Source organism: Bombus terrestris, chromosome 15, assembly GCF_910591885.1.
Source record: "Bombus terrestris chromosome 15, iyBomTerr1.2, whole genome shotgun sequence".
NCBI classification, from domain to species: Eukaryota; Metazoa; Arthropoda; class Insecta; order Hymenoptera; family Apidae; genus Bombus; species Bombus terrestris.
In genome coordinates, this window is record NC_063283.1 from 9,103,206 (window position 1) to 9,126,973 (window position 23,768).

The 23,768-nt window shown below is 35.6% G+C and overlaps 1 protein-coding gene across 4 annotated transcripts; it reads left to right on the forward strand.

Annotated features, from left to right (window-relative positions):
* The first annotated feature begins 623 nt into the window (after positions 1 to 623).
* Positions 624 to 23,366, forward strand: LOC100645503 (protein phosphatase 1 regulatory subunit 3C-B). Of its 4 annotated transcripts, none has more exons than XM_020867045.2 (5): positions 658 to 1,407; positions 12,278 to 12,529; positions 13,894 to 14,406; positions 14,791 to 15,317; positions 18,236 to 23,366. In XM_020867045.2, exons 2-4 carry the CDS (start codon positions 12,284 to 12,286, stop codon positions 14,962 to 14,964), a joined length of 933 nt encoding a protein of 310 aa, XP_020722704.1. In that variant the 5' UTR covers positions 658 to 1,407; positions 12,278 to 12,283; the 3' UTR covers positions 14,965 to 15,317; positions 18,236 to 23,366. The 4 variants fall into 4 exon arrangements, with proteins under 4 accessions (XP_020722705.1, XP_020722704.1, XP_012172508.1 ...); XM_012317118.3 differs by having other exon boundaries at positions 661 to 1,893; XM_003401287.4 differs by lacking the exon at positions 658 to 1,407 and adding an exon at positions 11,764 to 11,915.
* The last annotated feature ends 402 nt before the right edge of the window (positions 23,367 to 23,768 follow it).

Consider the following 23,768-nt stretch of genomic DNA (forward strand, 5'->3'; position numbering starts at 1 on the left):
GTTTATCCATGTCTCAGACAATGATGAAGAAGCAAACGACTCTGTTTCATTTCTACGACGTACGGTCCTTACATAATTCGTATTTTTTTACAAATTATACGTCATCGATGCTGTTACATTACTGAGAAAATGGGGTATTACTAGTATTACTAGTGGGGTATTACTCATTTATATTCTTATCAAAAATATTGTAAATTACTTATTACAAATTTTATGGGATAGACAATCCTAGTTTATTTTATGATTTATGATTTTTGGGTATTTATGACCTATGCAATCAATCCTCTATGATAAAAGATGCCTTAAAGAAATTTAAATATGGCGGCCAAATAATGACCCGGCTCTACTTTATAGAACCGAGAATCTTATCTAAGAAGTAAACAGAACGTACTATGATAAACCAATTCCTTGATTATATATATATATATATTATATTTTGTCGTATATTTTTCTAAGTAATATAAGTGTTACATATATAAATATTTTTTCGCAACGCTGATTTTCGGCGTTATTGTAAATTCAACTTCAAACAAAAGTATTATACGTACATATGTATATCACATAATTATCAAATCTAAAACTTTTCTATGATATTTCTATGATACAGAATAACAAAATCCGATTATATATTAGTTTTCTATAATTTATAACATTACATTTGAAAATATGTTCTAAAAAATTACTGTACAAAAGAACACGTGAAGTTTTCGTTGACCAGATTTATAGTACGATTGTAAAGGAAAGTTATTTAAGTAAAAATTTTAAGATATCAATTACAGTGATAAGAGAAGAGGATTAAATCTTTTTACCAATAGTTCCGAATTTGTTAACTTTCCTTACACTATATAATTGAAAACGTATTATTGTGTATCATGCGAACGAAGGTATCACGTGTTCTTGTGGGTCGGGACGCTATCTAATACATTTGGATATCATGAAGTGGAACAGTCACGCAGGATTTCTTGTTATCAAAATAACTTCCAAATTTTATTTTCAGAGAATATTTGGACGAGGTACGATAAAAGTTCAGGTAAAAACCGGTATTGCTCGATAATCAACATTGCTATCCCGCTCTACGAAGCGGCTCTGTCACCCAGCAGCGTAAGAATGCAAGCACGTGGATTTAGGAGCGTTCTGATTCGTAGTTTCATCGAAATCACGTGAAGACCACGAGGCTGAGTCGGCGCATGCGCAATGAGGGAACACCGGCTCGTCAGAGACGTGCCGTCGGATGACACTATGACACTCACGCCGCGTCGGTGCTTTCAGATTTTAGACTCGGAGGCAGTCGGAAAGTGTAGGTTAGATCACGCGATTCGCGACCGTTACTACCGCTGTTGAAGGAACCTAATCATCCTCTTAAATCAACTTAAGTGACTCAACTATTAATCTCACGGAAGTAAATCCGTAAGTGTCACCCCATACACATAACAAGAGAGTTATGCGAAATTCGTGACATTCGAGAAGTTGGCACGAACGATGCACTGCATCGTTTTCGCCATGTGAAAATCTTTCTGTCATCCATACGCTGGTAATTAGTATATACTCATCCATTTGCATCTCGTGTAAATTTCGACAATTCGCGACTCGCTTCTCCTGTTCGCTCTTGAAGAAACTAAATACCTAGCGAGACAAAAAAATCTACCGGCGTATTACGATGTGCTCATTTCACACGTTTTAAAGAGATCTATATATTGCGTTATACATATGTCTCGATGATCCTTTTGTCATTAACGATCTCAAAAAATAGACAACGTGACAATACCTGGGAGAAGTATATAGAAAATTGTGAAGTTCAAAAGAAGAACTGAGGCGTGAAGAATTAAGAGGACAATCTGGTTCTTTGGTTTCATTCCAATCTTAAGTAGTACTATTCTTCAGTCCAAGAAATACGTAAGTAGTATCTTCGTTATTCCATTATAATTTTGTACAATTTTTTTATTTCGCATTGTTGATAGCACAGTGTTTCATTTATAATTCAACACATTCACGACCAATGATTTTAGCAAAATCTTGAAGTATAAAACCATAAAATTCTGTAATTAAAACAGGAGCTAAGATTTTAAAAGTCATATAACTATTATTAAAGTCAATATAAGAAATTCTCCTTTCTTCAGAGTCACTATCAATTGACCCGCATGAAAAACCATATAAAACCATAATACAATCAACGGTCGTTAATGTGTTAACATGGATCAGATGGATCAAATAACAATTTGTATCAAATCATCTTCTATCTCCATTGAAAGAAAAACATAGAAAGCACTCCTGTGTAACCTGCGGAATTAATTGATTCGTACCGCGGTCGATGCCACATGAGAATGAAAACATTCGGCTGCGCATTGACTATGATTTCTTATGTAACGGAAGCGCGTAGGATTATACAATTGATTACAATATGCAGCACTATGCAACTAGGAAATTTCGATAAAATTTATTTGTAGTTGCGTTTTGTAATAGTAAGCACATAATAATGTATCGTCATTCGCGAGAACCAAATCACTTTGTTTACAAACAAACTGTGAGATAACATTCGTTGGAAGTGCGTAACGAATGTCACGTAGAAAAGAGTTTATCTGGTTGTCATTATTATCTCGCTTATGTATCACATATATCACATATATCACTCTAAATTTACCCGTCAGAACCATATTAGATGCGCGAGATGTATATACACTGCTCAGCGAAACACGTGCACGTGATAATCGACCTGAAAAATTTCTGATATGCATTTGTATTTGCATTATACGTAGGAGAGACGAGAACGCCAGAAAGCGCGATTATGGGTCTACATTTCAAAGAAATGCTTTTATCGTATTAATAAAGAAAGGAAAGTGACACGACTGATTAGCGGTTATGGTTGGGAAGAACATTATTAGCAACGTTTATTGTTTAATGTCCGCCGTTTTGAATGACGCGAAGGAGGGATCGATTAGCTGGCTCCTGACCTCATGACGACGGAAACAATAAATAAATATTGCTCGCGATTTTTATTCCACTGCTTTTTTTTATACATTACTGATTATAATTGTGTTTTTAATACTCGATTCCAGATTAGTTATTTCAAAAATCAAATACTTTTAAAAAATACGAACTTTGACTCTATATCTGACTGACGTAGTGCATATTCTGCCAACCTAAACAGTGCTAATCAATTTAATGTTTATATTATGACCTAGTGTTCAAATTTTGTTCAATGTAATATTATACATATGTTTATATACATTTTATCCTTGTTTTAAATTAAAAAATATCATTGTACGAATTTTGAAAAATGAAAAGGTCTTAAAACAATTTAAATGTAATAATGTAACGAAAGTAGTGACTCGCAAGGATCGCGTTCGAGGTTTGTTAGCCGATTTCTTCTCGTAACCGGCTTGACTGCTCTCTTAAAATGCATTTTGTTCGTTTTTACGTACGCATGCCCGCGTGCTTAGTGCCCCCGCACCAAGTACTCGTGTTTTCCGGTCACTCGTCTCTCCTTGGACGCCTACCCAGGAGACAGTTGTATGAACACAAGACGAATTGTTTGCACGTATTATTCCCACGCGTATACCACCATGCATTTCCGGAGAAAGTGGAGAGAAATGTTGCAATTTGTATCCACTGCCTTTTAACCAGTAAAAAACAAAAATCAGAAAATCAACAAAATTGTACTTATCATGCATTTTCCTCCTGTGATCTTCATACTGAAATCCGTTAAACGATTGGGGTTCCATACTATAATGAAGCTTACATTATAGCTGATAATGAATGTAGTATCTTAAATAGGTCTAGAGCAAGGACAAGTAAGGATGTTTTATTTGTTAACAAGTTGATATAGTTCGTGTATTTAATGACCACGAATATAATGATAAAGCGTGACAAATTCTTCAGTGATAAATAATGTCAACATGTTCGTTTGGCTTAGCGGCTTTATTTATCCGATCTTTGAATGTGTGCTCTTTGAATCTTTAAAAAGGACTGCCCTTAGATCATTTTTTGGTCTTCTCGGGGAGACGACCCCCATTACACTCGGATCATGCCACCATTCGCGCCTATGATCACACATATGCCGCCTTCTTTGTGGATGAAACAATGGACCGAAATCGACGTTTCTGGAAGTCGCTGTTTGGCGACAACTATGCGCTCGTCGATACATTGTATATCCCTCGTCGGGCAGATAAGACGATCCGCCTGCGACATTATAGGACCGCGAGCGACAGCCAGAAACGCAATCCATACTAAAGCCTCGCAGCGCAACAAAGCGTACACCCCTCTCTTTTTGATACTACATGAATAATAGAATTCCTGGTAACAGAATTATATATAGATATATCGAAAATAACCTCTATGCGAGATAGTTGTCTTCTTTTCATATTTTCAAAATGTAGGAATATGAGCTTGTACGGTTGATAAGGTTCAGAGGAAGTAGTATGCACCGCGGTGAATGTACGATAGAGTTTGTCGCCCCTCTGATACTTACGTAACACTTGATCGTTTTAAAAGCGTACGCTATTTACTTTTAGGAGTCAGGTTAGCGTAGGTGCTATTGTGGCACGTATTAACTTTACGTGTTTCCTTCTACTTTATATGTATTTAATGACGAAAGTATCTCGAATTGTGGTAGATCAGTGCTATTCTTTGAATATGATGTTTTTAAATTCGACATTAGTGTTACAAACTTAATTGTGCTATTTAGATGTTGAAATTCAGTTTTGAAGTGGAGTACCGGCTTAATAAGAAATACATCAGATTGCAGATGAAGATACTTACATATTTACGTACGCATTATTGTTGCATTACGTTATGTTATTTATGCATCGACATTGTTATATCAGTCTTTCACGGTTTATTGTTCCACAAATAAATCAGCAAGAGTCAAAAGGCTATCTTCGCTTAAACGAATCTCAATGTTTCTCAAATATAATTATATTCTAAACGTGACATGACCTTATCGAGCGTATAAATTTAGGTTTATTGTTGCTTTGTACGAATCTTAATCGTCAATCATGATATCTTACACATCCCAAAATTTTACACGGTCCTTAAATTTTATTGATTAGGAAAGAGAATATGACCCAGTCGTCGTACTTTGTGAGAATATCTGTACAATTCATCGCGCAATTCAATGACATTTGCTTTATCTATAAATTCGAATTCCTAGTGACTCTTGAATGTACAATTGAAAAGAATTCAGATCGATGGTAAATCGATCATCGATCGATCGTGGACTATCATTCATCACAAGAGAATGTTACGTCGCGCGAATAAAAAGAATAGCTAAACAAAACGTTGAAATAAATTTGTAATTTAAGTTTCAGAACTCAGAGATTTAAACATTCGAAAATTTACGAATTTAGAGATTTAAAAATCTTCGATAATCCAGAATATCATCTATAATATATAATTCTAATTATCAAACTAAAAAAATTTGACAATTGGAAAGTTTGAGGATTCAGAAAGCTGAAAAATTACGAATTCAAGCTATAAATAATTCTCGTTATAGATAACGCACGCGTATTTGAACTGTTCATGCCCAGCTAACATTGGCGTCAGAACCAATTATCTCGGCACGCGGTTTTCCCTTTTTTTATCGTTATAGAAAAGCATCTCGCGAAATCTACGCGCGAGCATAACGTGCGCCTCTTCTTTATGGTTTCGGCCACTAAACTTTGTCCGGTAAAATTCCGTACTTGAGGGTGTACAGGCGGCAAGGATATGTCGGTTATCAGGCTGCTTCGAACCAGAAACGCGACGGTGATAACAGCCAGAGGACCGACCTCAACGGCGCCTTCGATCGCTGAAATATACCGATTCCCGAGAACTTCTACGGTCTGAGAATCTCAGCGCTTTCAGCCAGTAGCTTGTAACAGACTAATAGCGCCAATGATGAATTGGCTGATAAGATTTTTAGAAATACATACTCCTTAAGCACGTGGTTAGATCGTGGCCTAAATAGTAAAAACGTACGTGATATTGTATGAAAGTTTTATGGACTATTTCATTATTCTAACTGTGTTTTACTAGTTTTTAGGTTACCAAGAGACTCTCACGTGTCTATTTGTTTAACGTATTAAGTATTATTAAGTTTATTTTTTTTTCATTTCTTAAATTATATTTTTCTTTTTTTCACGGTCGTTAATATCCTTTGATCCTGACCATGTATGTCAATCTTTTTCCTGTTTTGTGATCGTAGCATCAGATAGTGATTTATTGTGCGTGTTCTTTAAAAGAAATCGCTGAAGGATAAGTAGGATTGGCACATATTTCTCAAGGCTGTTCTTTAATGATACGCAGTCGTAACTCGTGATAGAAGCCGATGCTATAAAAAGAAGATATTCAAATTTTGCCTACTGGTTTCTCTACCGATTTGTATATACGGCTCTTGACTCCTTTTCCCCCCCCCCTCTCTCTCTCTCTCTCTCTCTCTCTCTCTCTCTCTCTCTTTTAGTTGTATTATGTACACGTAAGGGCGAACCGGTTGCGAAGAATGCTTTCCTCCGATCGAATGTTTACATTTCGTAAAAGTAAATAATTTTTATGAATTCCTATCTTTGAAAGCAGCATCTTTTTTTTATCAATTTATCGAATTCTCTTATATACGAAAAAATTATTATGTTGACGAAAAACTTCATAACAAAAAGATAGGCCAAATATCGGACGTATTTTCAATAATAATCATTTTTAGCAGTCTCTGTTTTTGTATATAACTGTTGTCTCATTATCATAGGTCAGGCATTCTCAGAGATCCCATTCTCTGGAATCATTAAGTTTTCGCCATTATACATTCTTTCCTCTTTTTCTTCCTCTCCCTTTCTTTCGCTCTCTATCTTTACGTATATTCAGGTCCACATTATCGATCTATTGTGCAACGAGACGATTTGCATAATTGGCGCCGATATATTATTAAAAGAATACACATGCAAATGTTGAAGCAGCAAGTTGCTATCAACAGAAATTATTTGCTTACTCGATTGTTTCTCTCGCTATCAGCGTCAGTATTACTTTGCATTAACGTAACGCTTGATGGCACTATTAACATAGTTCTTAGGCTGGCATAAACATTTTGCTCACAAATTAATTAGGCGGTTCGGTTAATTAACGGTCAAGTAAGCACGTTACAGTGAAGTTGAATTAATGTCAAAGTTTTATCTGGCGAGCGTTAACTTGTTGCAAAATCATACAATGTTTTTCAAACAGTAGACATTCTTGCCTCAATATTCTATTAAATATATCTTGTAGCGTTAGAAGTCTCATGTTATTTCCGATTTTAACTCGTAGATACGTATTTTGATGCCATTTTGCTGAAACTGCAAACGTTTCATACGTTGTTTAACAATTTATTAATTAAGTAATTATATGTTGATTAATTGTCTCATAAAAGGGTTTATCATTGGTCATGTTATCGGTGACCGATGTTTCTGACATAATAATTTTATGAAATTCCTGTCGCCTATGATAAGTCAAGGACTCGTATACTTCCCAGCTTTATCGGATTAGTCGTAGTCTAATTCCACACGTGACTTACAGTAACCCACGACCTTCTTTTATCTCTGCCGATTGATAACAAATTAACAATAGAAGCGAGTTTCATTATAACTGAAACGATCGTATTGAAATACGTTACTTTTTGCATCGGCTGGCTCGTTAGATAACGTCCTCTCAATATAAATTCCGCGTAATCGTTCTCACAGAGGATTAAAAATAATATTTTATCAATATTAATGACTGAGAAACATGTATTCCTTGCAGTGGTTCTTCGTTTATTCTAATGACAATCTATATGTCGTTGCATCGTTAATTCCCATGCAAAAATATTTGTATAAACTCATTGGCAAATAATATATACACCTTTCATTTTAATATACTTTAAGTGGGATAAATACGACTGGATCAATAACACATGCACAGTGCACTGTAGTTCAAAAGCAGCGCATTGGTAACCAATGACTACACATGAACAATTCGAGTTTCTTCAGATTAAATACGACACTAAATAAACACAACATGTAGAAAAGACATAGTTAAAGTACATAGACATAGTTCGGGTTTCCTTTCGATCCATCAGACGGTTATTTTAAGCAATCGTTAGCCAGTGACCAAACATCACAAGCTAAGATCATTTGTATACACACGTGTGTCTAACAGTTAGCTTTCACGTAACCCACCCTATAGACCATTTAGGACTATGTATTATTTGCTGTACATTCACAGGTCGAGAAAATAACTTCGTGGAGTCAATAGAACACCTTCTTATATCTTCCTTTTCCTCGAAAATGCATTCGAGTTTACATTAACTGGCTTTTAGACTTTTCACTACAGGGTATATCATGATGTACTCGGGCGTAGTTCTCGCTAACTGGCTTATTGGCTGTATTATGTTCGATGTAATAAATCGTTTCTCAGTTGGTAAATTATCGGTAAGATAGATTATCGGTAAGATTTAATAACAAAATTATTACGAATGTCTAGTAAGACGTTAAAACATTATCTGGTCAGTTACTAAAGGAGTTATATTTCCAAGAAATCGCGAACAATGGCTAGATAACGAAGCAGAATCTCAACACAGTACCTACTGTATCATAGAAGTCAGACAATTGGACTTGTTCCAAGGGCGGAACACGTCTCGTTGCATGTAGCGTTTTGAAGATGCGCCACGCTAATTTTAATCGCGGTCTACCCGAAATAGCACTACGACTGCGCACTTTTCCTTCTCGAGACACGAAATGTGAACATACTTTATTCATGACAACACCATTCGTCCAAATTTACTGACCTTTTAATGCCATCCGATCGAACATGTCGAATTGCTATTTATATATAAAACCAGACTAACGGTGTTTACCGGTGGTAGGTACGGAATACTTATCAATGGTAGAAAAAAGGAATGTACATTCGAAATAGTCAAACTAAGAGACTGTCTGGACTGGGTTAAGAGATGTTGAAATATTATAATGCGATGCATTGCCTCCAGCATGACTGTCGATTATTATCTAATCGAGCCTGTATTTTTCATCTACTTTTTCTTCTACAAAAATAGATGACTTTCTATCAATTCTGTATATTTCATCATTGAGCGTATAGTTACTTTACGCAACTGTTGCATCATTCTGTGACCTTTCACGTAAACATTACTGATTTAACGCGTACATTTTTCTTTCATTATAAAAATATAAAGACCTATACAAGAGAAAGACACGACATGTAATCTTTTCTGTTTTCCATACGGGAGCACCGTTTTAATCCAATACCTTACCAAACAATTACATATTATCAAAAGGATCCTTTTATTACATTTCCTTGTAGCGTTCTCTTGCAAAATACTTACATCAAAAATATTGATCTCAAAAGTTATTGATTACCATATTTTAGACATCATATTTCGTGTATACTTATCGATCTTCCTTGTAATCTTCATATTTGTTCCCTGTGATATTGTCTTCTATAAATCGATAATAGCATGTGGTAGGTTTCAGATCTGCTACGAAAACATGTTGCACCTCCAACGCGCATTTTTATGAATTTTTCCTTAGTAATCGGAACGGTAATTACGGAATTGGCGGTAATCGTTTCCAATCGGTTTCGAGAACAGTGGCGTGGTGCCCCAATGTATCGAGGACACGCGAGTTTATCAGCGAGAATTATGATTTCGCGCTTGAAAAATTCGTATCGCCATATTTCGGCTTCTATGTGATAAAGAAAACGAAGCAATCATTCTAATTAATTTGGACATTTCTGTGTCATCAGGTTGAAATAAATAAAATACACGCATACATAGTTAATTTTGATAAATGTATAATAAGATTAAACAGATAGATAGATACTTCATCGATCTAAAATTCGAGTCGATGTTTCCCGAAGATTAATCCTTTTTACATCATTGTCGAAGTATCTCGAGGTTTCCAAAGTATCTAGACCTCTCGATGTATTATTTGAAGTAAAAGTATAGTATCGCGTCTGAGGATTGTCCAAATAGTTTCGCAAGCCACGATAACTGTAAATTACAAGAAATTCTATTTGTTCGAAAATTCTTACATAAACGGAGACTTTCGTCGTGCGGAGAGCATAGATCACATGAAATCTAAACATGGAAAGTTTCTCGTCTAGCGGTTCGTACGCCGTACGAACTTTTTTTCTTAAATTAATCAGTTATCGGCAGAACAACAATTATTGTGCAACGATTTATAGGAGTTGGACACTCAATGACAACTGGAAATTTTATCCCGGAACATTGAAAATATATTGTTGTTTATATATTTGCGACATAAGTCTTATATCGACGAAAAATAAAATAAGATTCAAAAATCATCATAATACGCGCGTTGCAACCGTTGTAGAAAGTGTCACCAAGTGGAACATATGCAGTAAATGAGATAAGAGATTGTCGGTCTTTTTTCTCCCTTCTTTTTCAAAGTTACTTTTCTTATACTACAGCGCTCGACCCTGGCGCCTCATTAGCGTAATGATAAACAATGCTTAAAGAGTGTATACTTTAACCTCGACCTTTTGTTATTTATGACGCCAGTGGACAATATTGTACGTCATATTGCGTTTAATTTATTTCCTTTTTATTTCAATTGTCAGTAATTCTTTGCTAGCACTTTCTTCAAATTAATCGTGGCTACGTAATATTTCCTAAAAAATATTAGAAATTGCAATTATTATTATTATTATTATTATTATTATTATTATTATTATTATTATTATTATTATTATTATTATTATTATTATTATTATTATTATTATTATTATTATTATTATTATTATTATTATTATTATTATTATTATTATTATTATTATTATTATTGTTATTATTGTTATTATTGTTATTATTGTTATTATTATTGTTATTATTATTGTTATTGTTATTGTTATTGTTATTATTATCATTATCATTATCATCATTATTATCATCATTATTAATATTGCTAGAAATTAAATATATTCGTGCATGGAAGATATACGATAACCCTATTGTTGTGACATTTGGTAGAGATAGAGAAAATTCACCAGAAATAGAAATAGGAGACAAGGCGCGATAAGTTTATATGGTTGAAACTCGAAACATCAGATTTGCGACATTGCTATAACGCTTCTTAGTTGTGCACGCGTACTTACTTGGTTCCGGTCTGGTACGTGTCGAGTCTGGTTCGAGAGCGAGTCTCGAGGGACGAGAGAAGAGACTATTGCTGCATTTAAAAGTCGTAATTCCACTCCGGGAGTAACATGACCACTATGCGTCTACCCTGTCGCGCAAAACACTGCACTGTGATAAAGTTGTATAAAATTTTCAGTCTGTGTTATTCTTTCGGATGGAAACAACTGAATTATCATATCTCGATTTCATTAATTATGTATCAATAATAAAATAACTGAGCTATTCAGCGAAAGTAAGGAATATCTTTGATGTTGCATCTGACTGGCGGCTTTAATCGATTACCAACGCAAGTTTCAGATCCAAATTCTATATGTTATTCCGTGTCACGATGATATTTCTTTCTTTCTTTTTTTTTATTAGGAAAAATTTATATTTATTCGTAAGTTAGACAACAGAGTATTTTGTAAGGCAAGATACAGTTCCGATAGGTAGGTGAACTTTGTTTCTTTCTCAAAGATCCGCTTACGTCTATCTGTAAATATTAGTTGAACAATTTCGGATTTAGACGAGATTGTCTGATAAATCATGACGCATGACGATTCACGTGATTCGAACACACGGTCTTATAATATTGTTGGCGAAATTTTTGGCAGTGAACGGCGCACGTTCCTTGCTATTAAAGATTTGGCGATTTGATCATTCATGCAACACGAATTCCAGTTTCAACAGAGTGCTCGGCAAAAGCCTTTCTGCGATGTGAAATTGGATCCCATTCTGCAACTCGCGACCGAAAAACTTTTCGATGAACGAATACGATAACGATCTTAATTTTCAAGTAATCTATATTATCAGAGAGTGTTGTATGCTAATTTAGAAAGTCGATATTAACACGTGCTGTACATATTTAGATCGTAGATATCAAAGGGGAATTTTTAATAACGTGTTGTTAACATTGAATAAGAAATAGATGTAATTGTTATTTATGTGAAAATTTTCAGTAAACATTTTTGTATTTTACTTGAGCGAATATTCGGTAAAAATTTTGGTAGAAATAAATTTAAAAAGTTAGATCATTTAATTTATTTCATTTACTATCATGCAATGTGTTTTCGGGTCGGGTCAATAAAAAATATTTTAAAAGATAATCCAAAGTAGAAAATATTTCAATATTCTAAAGAACAAACAATTCTTTTCCAGATCTAAATGTGTTCCATAGCGATGCCTGCTGAGCTACTTCTGGGGCATAGTCCTCCAGTGTACAGCTCGCTTCTGTACAGTCCCTTGGTAGCACCGACGATTGCCAGCAGATCGGTGCCACCTAGAATAAGGCCATGCTTGTCATCTGGTTCCTTGGCCATAGATAGCATTCGCAACAGCAACGATGGCGGTAGTAATAAGCAGAAGAAGAGGGTAGTGTTTGCCGATGATCGTGGCCGTCCTCTTACTCAGGTACTCGTTCTTAATTCCTATCTTGTACTAACTAATTGTGAAAGGAAATAAAATAATCCTGTCTGTAACGCAAGCTTTACTTAACTTCCTACTTGTATTTGAACTTTCTCTTTCTCTTTTATATCTTTGCAAACCAATTATTTTCCAATTTTTATTAATATTATATATATATATATGTCGGAGAGTCAGTAGGATCGGAGGTGTGGGCGGGTAATGAATCTTCGCCAGTATTAGCCATTGTCAAGGTACGATCCAGAGTTTATTGGCACAAGTATGGAGATGTGAGATTTGACAAATAACTGCGGCGGTTAGGTACTCGCGATGCGAATGACAATAGTCTTAGGTCTGATAACGAATCCGCGGTCAACGGGATTCTTTTACCCTTTACTCGTTGGCAACTCCTAGGTGGTACTCTCAGTTAGCACGCGAATTAAGCACTCTGTCGAAATGATACCTTAGTCGTACTCGAAGCTCTCACTGTGACGCTGTTTCGGAAAAACTTCTCCACTCTCTCACGGCCCCAGGTCTTTTATATTCGTGGAGATAAGTCTTTGTTCGGAGAGTGAGAGAAATTGCCATTACTGTTAAATTGGTCAGTCTTCGGAAGTGTCATTTGCGGAAAAAGACTGTTTGCTTATTTTCGTTAATTAAGGTTTAAGGTTTATGACAGGTCATCGGGCTGGCTGCAGATGTTTTGCGAGTATGTCTCGACAACCGGCAATCAACCTACCCAAAGAATAGGGTCTGCGTATGACGAGCCATAAGACAGAAACCGTTAGTATGCTTACTGTCGAGTGTTACAACTATTTATTTTTACGGAGGGCTATAGACTTTTTCATGGCTTTGTTAGAAAAACGTTAGTCCTTTGACCGCAGCTACGTTCGGTGACTGGTTGTCACCTCGAACCCAAACTCATTCTCATAGATTGTCGGGCTGAAGGACGGTGATTGTTCAACTACGGTTATGGTGGAACCCAAACTACAATATTAGGGGTTTTTCCCCGGTTTCGACGGGAAGGCTCCGGTGTCTCTCCATCGCCGACATATAAAATATAATAGAGAAAATTTTAACAACCTAATTTTTAAGATATTTGTTATACTATAAAACTTGTACACGGTCTCGTTTTGTTCATTCGACGTTAATAAAGCATTAATCAAATTTTACCTTCACGATTCGAGTGACGAAAACTTAATAATTTATTGTTAGCTAATTTAACTTTACTCTGTTTATGCATCAACTATGTTTCCTTTAGTAATATTATTCATGTATATTACAGATTGTTTAGAAGATACAATATTTTATATTTTGAAAAATCTACGTGTCTGCTACTGATACTTCATGTGCTTCTGTTATGTGATTTTTAGGTTCGAGTGATGTCGGAGCCCAGCAACGTACCTCCTCTGTGGAGTACCACTTACCTGGCTGGATTAACTGGACGATTTTTAAATTCGAAAATTGAGAATGATCAATTTACAGAACTCGTGTCACCTTGGCAAGTAACTTTCCCCCAGCCAGCTAGCGATTACCTCGCCTTTCGCCAGAAACTTGATCAGGAGAATGTCAGCCTGGAAAACGTGATAGTGAAAGAAACAGATCAGTGTCTAGTGGGTACCATCAAGGTACGTAATCTGGCGTATGACAAGGAAGTCGTGGTCAGGGCGAGCAATGACTCCTGGAAGACACACGAGGACGTTCATTGCACCTATGTCGAACAACCTGGTTCGCCTGCGCTGATCTTATACGACACTTTCCGCTTTCGATTAACTCTACCGTTAAAATCGAATATGATTGAGTTCTGTGTACGATATCGTACTGATGGGAAAGAATACTGGGACAACAACGATGGAAAGAACTTCATCGTCCGCAAAAAATTAGAGGTATGTATATCTAATTTTTTAAATTTTTATAAAAATGTAAATCTACATTAGCGATCATAAGTATTAAGATACAAGTCGTTTATTAGTAAATTCTAAAAAATTTTATTTTATTTAGTACTTTACATATGAAATAACAGATTTATAATAAAACAACTAGAAAGTGAAAATAGTAAAAACCGTTCAATTTGTATGTTCTAAGACTTCTAGCCAATAGTGTAGATTCCTTTCTTATGTCACTTATTATACTTACTTTATAACGAATATATGATTCAAGGCTATTAGAAAGTATATAACTCGTATCACAGCTAGACCATCGTGCACTCTATTATGTACCGATCTACAGTAAACGAATATAGTATATAAAAAACACTTTGCACGTCGCAGCCACGAGCACCTGCTAAACGGTACGATATCCTGACGACAACCTGCGACGGCTTCTCGAGCAACGGCATGCGAGACAGCATATCTCGAATCACAGACGCGACTAGGGTGAACGTGCGTACATGGAGTGAGTTCGCGTCCTGGCAGCATCTCGCGAACGACGCTCCATACTGGTGAATTTTCGTCACTGGTCACAAACGATGTACGAAAGTCGTACGAATTCTTCCAATCTGCTTGGTTTAATGATCACGAGATGCAGATCATGCGAGACGAGGGAAAAAAACGCAGGCAACACACGTGACATACACAAAACGGTCGTACGAATTACATGTCTATCTATACGAGAGCACGTAGTATACACAAGCACCAGGAACAAGAGAACGGAGAAGAGAACAGTGGTAAAAGGAGGGAAGCGATGGACTACAATTGAGATCAAATTGTGGAAGGACATGCTTGCATAGAAGGGAGAGAATCGAAGGTCGATAGCGCGGAACAGGCGAGAAAGGAGCACTAGTCGCATTACATATATGGTATGTTGATCTCATACACCTTACTGTATATGTATAATGATCCTCCAACGATTTGTGTACGATATTTGGCTAATTTTGCGAATGAAAATTCTTTATTCATGAATTTTCCTTAATAGGGAAACAAGATCAGAAACACAGTCAGTTCTGTAAGCTCGAAATCTACTTGTTATTGATGAAGATACAGAAGATAGATAATAGACCAATTGATTAGCGATAAACAATAGATCGATTCATTGACAATTTATTAATATCAGAAGATAACGTGAAACTTTCGCAAAGTTACGTTGAAAGAACAAGTGTAAGGTAACTTATAAAGCTACCAATACACATGTACAGGTCACGCGCGTATTTTTATAAAGGCGTCCTTGCGTGTGTTTCGAAAGAGAATCGAAGGAGAAGGAAAGGGAAACGAGCGACAATGCCACTGGCCCCGTAATCAGCATAATTCTGCGATTCGAGCCGTGAATAGCGTGTCGGAGATCCTTTCTAAAGCCTAAACTGTCTTGAAAATTTGCGAAGAATTAGCATGCCGCGTTAGCATGTATCTTTTCTCCGTCCTTGCACTCACAGCATATATACGCTTAAAACTTTCTCTCTATAAATAACAATCTGGCGTGGTGTGACGATAACAACCGCGACCGGCGAGTCGCCTGACTCTAATCGCCTTAACTAAAGGTTGTTACCACGCGTGACAAGATACATTCATTTCTTCGTCTTCGCTTCATTTCCTCTTCTCGTTCGTTAAGTCAATTTTATACACGGTCACACCAGACTTACTCAAGGTGGTATTAGATACTGGTGATAGTAATAGAAAATGTATCAGTTTTCATAGTTAGTAGAAATACGAATATTTATAAGTTAATGTTTCGAAGAAGTAGATCATAAAATAGTTACTAAATGCAATGGTACAATACAGTTACTCTGTGTACTAAATTATGAATATTTCTATGAACTAGCAATATTCTGTATTATAATATTTTTTAAATAGGTTCAGTATACATACTTGAAATCTGAAATTTAGTGTAGGCAAATGTGAAAGTCCCTTTAAGTCGTAAGTTCCACAAGCGGAGGACACTTGCCTCGTCGAGTGCGAATGAACTTCTTTCAGGTCACACGAATTCAATCAAAGATACTGTTATCAACAAATTTGCCGCAGTTAATCCGTACTAATTTAAAAACATTGACCATAATTTAATGATCAAGTGTTAATTCGCCGTTTATTCTCTTATGCGTGTATAACCATTACGTAAATACGTATAACATCAAAGTCATAGGGTAAATGCTAGCAAGCTCTTACACGCTCTATTTTATTGGTAAAGTTTTTCCATCAGCGCCTTAATACTACTCATAGTTCTTCCGTGTTTCTTTCTAAGTATTTCACCAAGGCGACAATTTAAGAATGCCTTGGAACACTCTATACATTGCGAATTATTTCACGGTCAAAAGAATCGGCAGCCAAATCCTTGGCCTACTGCCAGCAGTCCGACAAATGCAAACACATTCTACATACGCATTAGCATAAAGTAGTCTGTACATTGGAAATATACCTCCCTGATTCATGTGAATCTTTCAAGTAGACTGGACGTAAACACGAGACAAAATGTTGCTGTGTTTAACTTAGCCGGAGACCTGCAAGAAAGCTTGCGAAATCCGAGCCCTGTTCCCGCATATTAACCTACTTCACTTTATAGTTAAATCGGTCCATAACGTCGAGTCGCTTTTTGCGAACAGGTGACGTCGAACGATAAATTAAAAGATCGTTACCGTTTCGCCAACGAATTAAAATAACTCAGTGACCACTATAAAAAATTTAGTTCAAGGTTCGAAAGCAAAAACACGCGTTTCTTAAAATACTGTTAAAAATTCTAGCAACTATAAATTATTTGTTCTAAAATCCGTCCTTCCATCTTCCCGTATTCAAATTTGCTCTTTAGGTACATACCTAAATACCTGTTAGGTTGTCCCAAAAGTTTCATCAACATATTTTATTTTATATTATTTTATCGAATTAAGTATGATCCATTTTGTTTCAATAGAAAAATGTTGTGCATTTATTATTCCTTTATAAAACGGAAGAAACTTTTGGGACAGCTTAATACGATGTAAATGCAAGCTAATACACACTTACACCGTTTGAGGCGCGGTTGAAAAGTGGTGGCACAGGATCATATACCGTATCGGCTTCACGTTGCATTGTAGTCATGCCATACCACGCCTCGTAAGCTTTGTAAAAACTTTAAAACGTCTAGACGCGTGGGTTGACTGGATAATCTCGACTCCCTGCATCTCGACCGAATTGTTGTACGCACTACATTTACTTTTTCGAAGGCGTACGTTTTTGCGAACGCGGTCGATACCTAATTTCAATATAGATATTTTATCATAAAAATCTCAATAGAAATTATAATTATTCAACAAGCCACTTGAAAAATTGCGAGTAATTAAGCATGTACCCTGTCATGAATTTGTTACTTATTCGTTGAAAATGAATGGTACAGATAAGGACATAATTCATTGATAATGCAACTTAATTACGTCACTGATAAATATTCCGACCTTTGTCATAACGGAGACATAACTACAAACATCTGCATTTACTCAAGTAAACAAAGCACTTAAATCATAAAGATTTATAAGGATTCTAAAAACAAACTTGTCTGTTTTTATATATCCACATACATTTGCAACGGAAAACACATTGCCTATCATATTTTTGTATCGCATTTGTCACATAAACAATATTATCGAAATCAACAAATTTATCCAATTTTTTAAAATCAGCAACGTAAGTCAGAGAAGCTAAAATAACAATCGTCATCGAGTGTCGTAGGCCCAGCGTAGCGGTGATCTTTACACTGCATGACACGTTGATGCTAACAGTCTTGTTTGACTACAGTTCTTGTTTCCTTTCGTTTCAGATTGCAACGTGCAGAACAGACAATATATAGAAACACACAGAATAACCGTGCGAGGGAGACAATTCATAGGCTAAGGGTTTGCCGAACGTATTCGAAGATCAGGAATCAAGATATGATGGATGTTCGTTCCAAAGTTTCCCCAAGCTCTGTACCAATTTGGAGATCGTCAATACGTCTTCTTCACGATCGTCATCTTCCTTCTTCTCCTCTTCCTCTTTCCTGGAACTTAGCTACCATCAGCCGAGGATGTCCGTCAAGATAAGTTTCCACCTTCGAGTTGACCAAATCTCGCTGGTCTCGTCCGTTCCTCTTTCTCTCTTAGTAACCACTCCCTTTTCGCGTTCCTTTTTTATTTTCTCTCTAACTTTTTTCTGTATAATACTCTCGTTTCCCTGAACTCGCATCAACTGTCGTACGAATTTACGAGATTCTTTTAATGAGGTTTTTCTCTTTAGTTGGGGTGAATCAAGGGGCTTTAAATAAGTAACGCAAGATATAACGAAGAGTGTAGCTTAGAAAAAGAATGATAAGTTCTAAGGAATTAAAAAGACGAAACTAGATGCGCGCTTAGCGGTTTTGAATGGAATAGCGGTCATAATCGTGCGCGCTATCTTGAACAGTGGATACGCAATAGTTTTCTTATACCGCTTGTCGCGAAACTTCTATTCGAAATTAACGTTATTATTTTTCTGTGGAAAAGTTTCGATATCGCATGATACGTTCCAGTCCTAACCGCTTAAAATGGGAAAGTAACTATGAAGAAATAGTAATTTGCGCGAGCGCAACTCCAAAGTTGACCATTTCTAGATCGTTGTCATAGTATACGTAAGAGTGTAATTTCGAGAAAGAGAAAAAGATCAGTTGCTTCTTTTCTGATCCGGGAATAATATTTTTTCTTTATTGTTTGACCGGTGCTAGCTACTGTCTCTTTATCTCTACTCTCTTTTTTATTGGAACGATTCATGATAGTAACTATAAAGAGACCAAAGTTACGCAACCTCGTTCGTATTAATCCTGTATTGCTTGTTATCGTTCGATAAATTGGTATCAGTTACCACGCGTATAGAATACTCTCGTAACGTGTCGCGCTTTCTGCACGACAAATTACCCAACGATTAGCACGTCGATACTCATATATACTCTTTCCTTATAAAATATCTTTAATCCCATATACATATATGTTTTCGTGTAATTGTTTATATGTCTTTATATATCTATAGATTCTTTTTTATCTTCTTGCACTCTTGTTTGGACGCTGTTGATATTCAATCGTACGTTTCACGACCATTTAAAGAATAATATCGCAAACAAATTTTATGTTTCAAGACGAAACTGAATTAAAAAATTCTGATCTCGACAATTTTGTGATGTATGCGCCATTGCGAAAGCATAAATGCGTCCTTACAATTGGAATCGAAGTTGCTACTCGCGTATACGTGCATATATAAAGTACAGTAACAAAAAAAAGGAAAGAATTCGTCTGGAGGTAATATACGACTAAAGATATATTATTCGGTTCATGTCGGTCTATGGCATGGGTTGATATCGAGAAAAACATGTATGTTCGAAGAATCGCGTCCCGCATCAATGTTTCTTCACCTGGCTTTCAGAACGAATTCTTTTCGCGCACGTGTAACCTTACACTCGGCTACGAAATTCAATCCATATTCTTTCTTACTTTCTTCTCTATTATTTTTCATGAAGTACAAATCAATAGACTATATTATTATTATTACCGATACTATCATTGCTATCTCTACTACTAGGCACATATATCGTTATTACGATCGCACGACAAGAAATATATATATATATATACACACACACACTCACACATATATATACACATCTAATGCATGCCAACGTAACACATATGCACTACGTACGACTGGTTCGTGCGTAGGAAAGAAAAACAAGACATAATTTGTAATCTTTTTGACTTTTATGCCCCAATCATAACACCCAGAGAAACAAGTATTCAGGAAACGAGATTTTCTTTGCAGGGCGTCGTGTGGCATAATGATGACAGTACATCTTCAGTTCGTGCGAAGAAACGGACTGCAGGATTGGACGATCGTAAAATCGCAAGGAGTGAGGCCGTCGAGTTTGTAGAATAACATTGAGTGCAATTAGAAATACTTTTGACAAACTGGCAACCACTGGCTTTAATCCAGCTTGCACGTGATGATCATCTTTTAGTCGATTTCTTCCTGGCTATCGACATCGACCTTCCCCTTCCGCAGGACTGGACGGTCTCTTCGTTCTCGATATCGCCTTCCATGTGGAGCACAATGGTGTCGGAGTGTTTTATTAGACATTATATATCAGATCTTGACAATGATTATTGTTCTTCAAACACATATTCTTCTGTTGTTTATCCTTTTCTCTTAACGTCGTTGTAATATCCTCTTCACCTCTTCATGTATCTGGGTCGCGTGACTCTTTGAGGTTTTATCGTTTGCCTTCGTATTAGGCCCTTAATATACACTTACAAATTGTACCTTGTATTTTTTGATACATATATATATATATAGAGAGAGTTTTTTTATACTTGTTAATTCTTCCTAGAGTTTTAAATGATTGGTTGTGAATGTATAGTGTGAAACGATTCCTAAAGAGTCGGTGACTTCTTTGTGAACATTTTTCTCTTTCTTCTTCTTTTTTTTTTTATTAGTAACATAGTTAATGATCGATCTATAGGAGGGCAACCAGTGACGGTGACTGGAGACGTATCTTCTATATATGTGATATAAAAAAGAAACTCATGCATAGGATGCCATTGTAAAAATGTATGTTTGCAGATCTACTTGTGCCCAAAGTGTTCACTGATGAATCAATTCCTTTTTGTACTTAACTGATCGGTCACAAATTCGTCTTGTCTGAGTTGATACTCACTTTATTGACACGTTTTTTTTTATTTTCTGTAAGCAGAAATTACGGCAAATAGGCTGCCAGCAAGTAGAATCCGGTAGAAAGGCAAGAACACCTCTTTCCTACTTTGTAATAAGAAGCAACTCTTCATAGCTCTCGACAATCTGTGTTTTATGCATATAAACAGAATTCACTACTTTTATTTAATCATTAATTTAGTATTTTGTTAATTCCAGTGAGGCAAAGGGAAAATTAAGCACAGACTACTTATACATAACTGTTCCTCGTTGTACCTGTGACCCCTCAAGAATTAGCCCCCTCCCTTAACTCTTCTTTTTGTACTATATCTTGTACTTGATTCATTCCAGATATTGTACACACAAACGATTGCTAATTAATAAAAATTAAGTCACGGAAGAATATATCGAACGACTGAATATAGGAAAATCGAAGAAGGTGAAATTTTTTTTCACATATACATATAATATATAAATAATTATATGTTAAGTTTTATGCAGCTATATTAAATGAGATTAAACCAAGCAAAATACATTTACCAATACTCTGCAGAGTGCAGTTAGGGCTTTTCTCGTTTTCTGTATATATATTTATTGAACCTTCGCTATATTATATATGTATGATTAGCAACATAGAGATAAAGCTCAGTGAGTTCGACGAACCGTGATGATGCGCCGTGTTTAATTCGCGTTTAGTCCGATAGAGCTCAGAAGAATGTCGCGAGGATATCTCTGTCGCAATCAAATTGTATAGGCGTTTGCGTTTGCGTATTGCGTTCACATTTCATGAAAATTGCAACTTCTTTCATGGGAGCACTCTCATAACCTGAGGTAATTTAAGCTTGTATAATTTTCTTTCATAAACTGTCGGTACAAACGAATTCTGTTTGAGTTCGTGTACCTGATCTTCGAGTACTCCTGTGAAAGAACTTGAAGAAGTGTCCTTCGTCTACGTAAATAAGCTTTTATTGCTTAAATTCTTACCATAGTTAAAACTTCAAGTTGAGTTTTTAACTATGCTAAAAAGTTAATATTACGAAAAAGTATCTATGGACGAATGGAAAGCTCATGTTTCAACACGCTAATGTATTCGACCCACTGGATACATCAATTGCCAAGATATATATATATAAACCAGAGTTGTCCTAGCAACATTACATTATAGTATAATTAATTTATATTAAATATCGCGCATACGGTTGTCCGTTCTTGACGAAAAGTGTATAGAACTGGTTAAAACTCGTTCTACCTACCGCACCGCCTCGAAATTAGTTATATATACGTACATTATAAGGGAAATAATTAAGGAATGCATGCATGTGAAACACATACGCTGTAATATATAGAAAAAATGTACAATTTCCTCTTGAGAGCCGTAAGACTGATAACTTAACACGGATACACAGAGACTGTACATATAATAATTGTTGCAAGACACAGGTTTGAGTTTCGATACAATTTCCATTGCAGATATGCGATGTGCTTCTTGCAATCTATATATATATATATACACACATATATATATATATACACATAGATCCTATGTACACAAGCTGTTTGTTTTCATGGATAATGCGTAAACCGGTTGGGCGGTAATTTTTTCGAAACTCTTCTCTCTGTCGCGGTAGATGTAGCGTTGAGTTCGCTTGTGAAAATTGGTTCAAGCTTTTATATATATTATCCTTTTGCGTAGGAAACATATAAACATGATACAGTGTGCAGCGTATCATTATATATGTAATTATTCTCAAACGCTATATCACATTATATTTGTGTTTCGTTTAAGTAGGACATATGTTCCTCTTTTAGTTTATTTTTATTAATTTTTGGCATTCGTAACTCGAGATTAGATTTTTATTGTTATGGTTATCGATTATTCGTCAATATTAGTTTTATTATAAATGATTGATGCCGCGACTGCGCAAATTGACTATATGAAAAAATGGACATAGTAGATTTTTTATTGTATAGCGTAAGATGCTTTATATATACATATATCAAATACTGAATTGTAAATATGCTACCGCGTTATTATGTATATGAATACACGATATTTAGAAATAAAATATTTTTAAGCCGACATCGCTGCGTACCGTGAAATTTATTATTTGTATATTTCAGCTGAAAGAGAAATGTAATAATAATTATATCCTCGAAATGGAAGGTACTATAAGCTAAATAGATAGCCATGAAAAATTGTTATTTAATGATTTGTATTGGATTAAAATATACTGTAAAGTTTACTATCGCTTATTATTATTTTTCCCAATACTGATGTTTAGGAACATAATGGATACATAGAAGCAAAAATTAATTCTTTCGTGTAAATCAGACAATACGGCTTCTTTAGTTGACTATTTAAAATTATTCACGAACAAAGCTGTTGATGATTAAAGATGACTTTCTCTGCATAATCACGATGTTTTTTCGTCATTGTTTTCCAGGTATTGTCTTTTATTTATGTTCATTGCCAGCTACTTGTTATGCATTATCGGTAGAGGAGTGCGAAAAAATAGCTTTGGGTCGGATCGAGTTGTCAAAAATATTTTGTAATTTTATATTGTCAGGATTCCCGAGAATTTTGAAATTCTCGAGAAAGTCGGGTCATCGACAATTTTAAAATTGTATAGGCGAGAATATGCAGC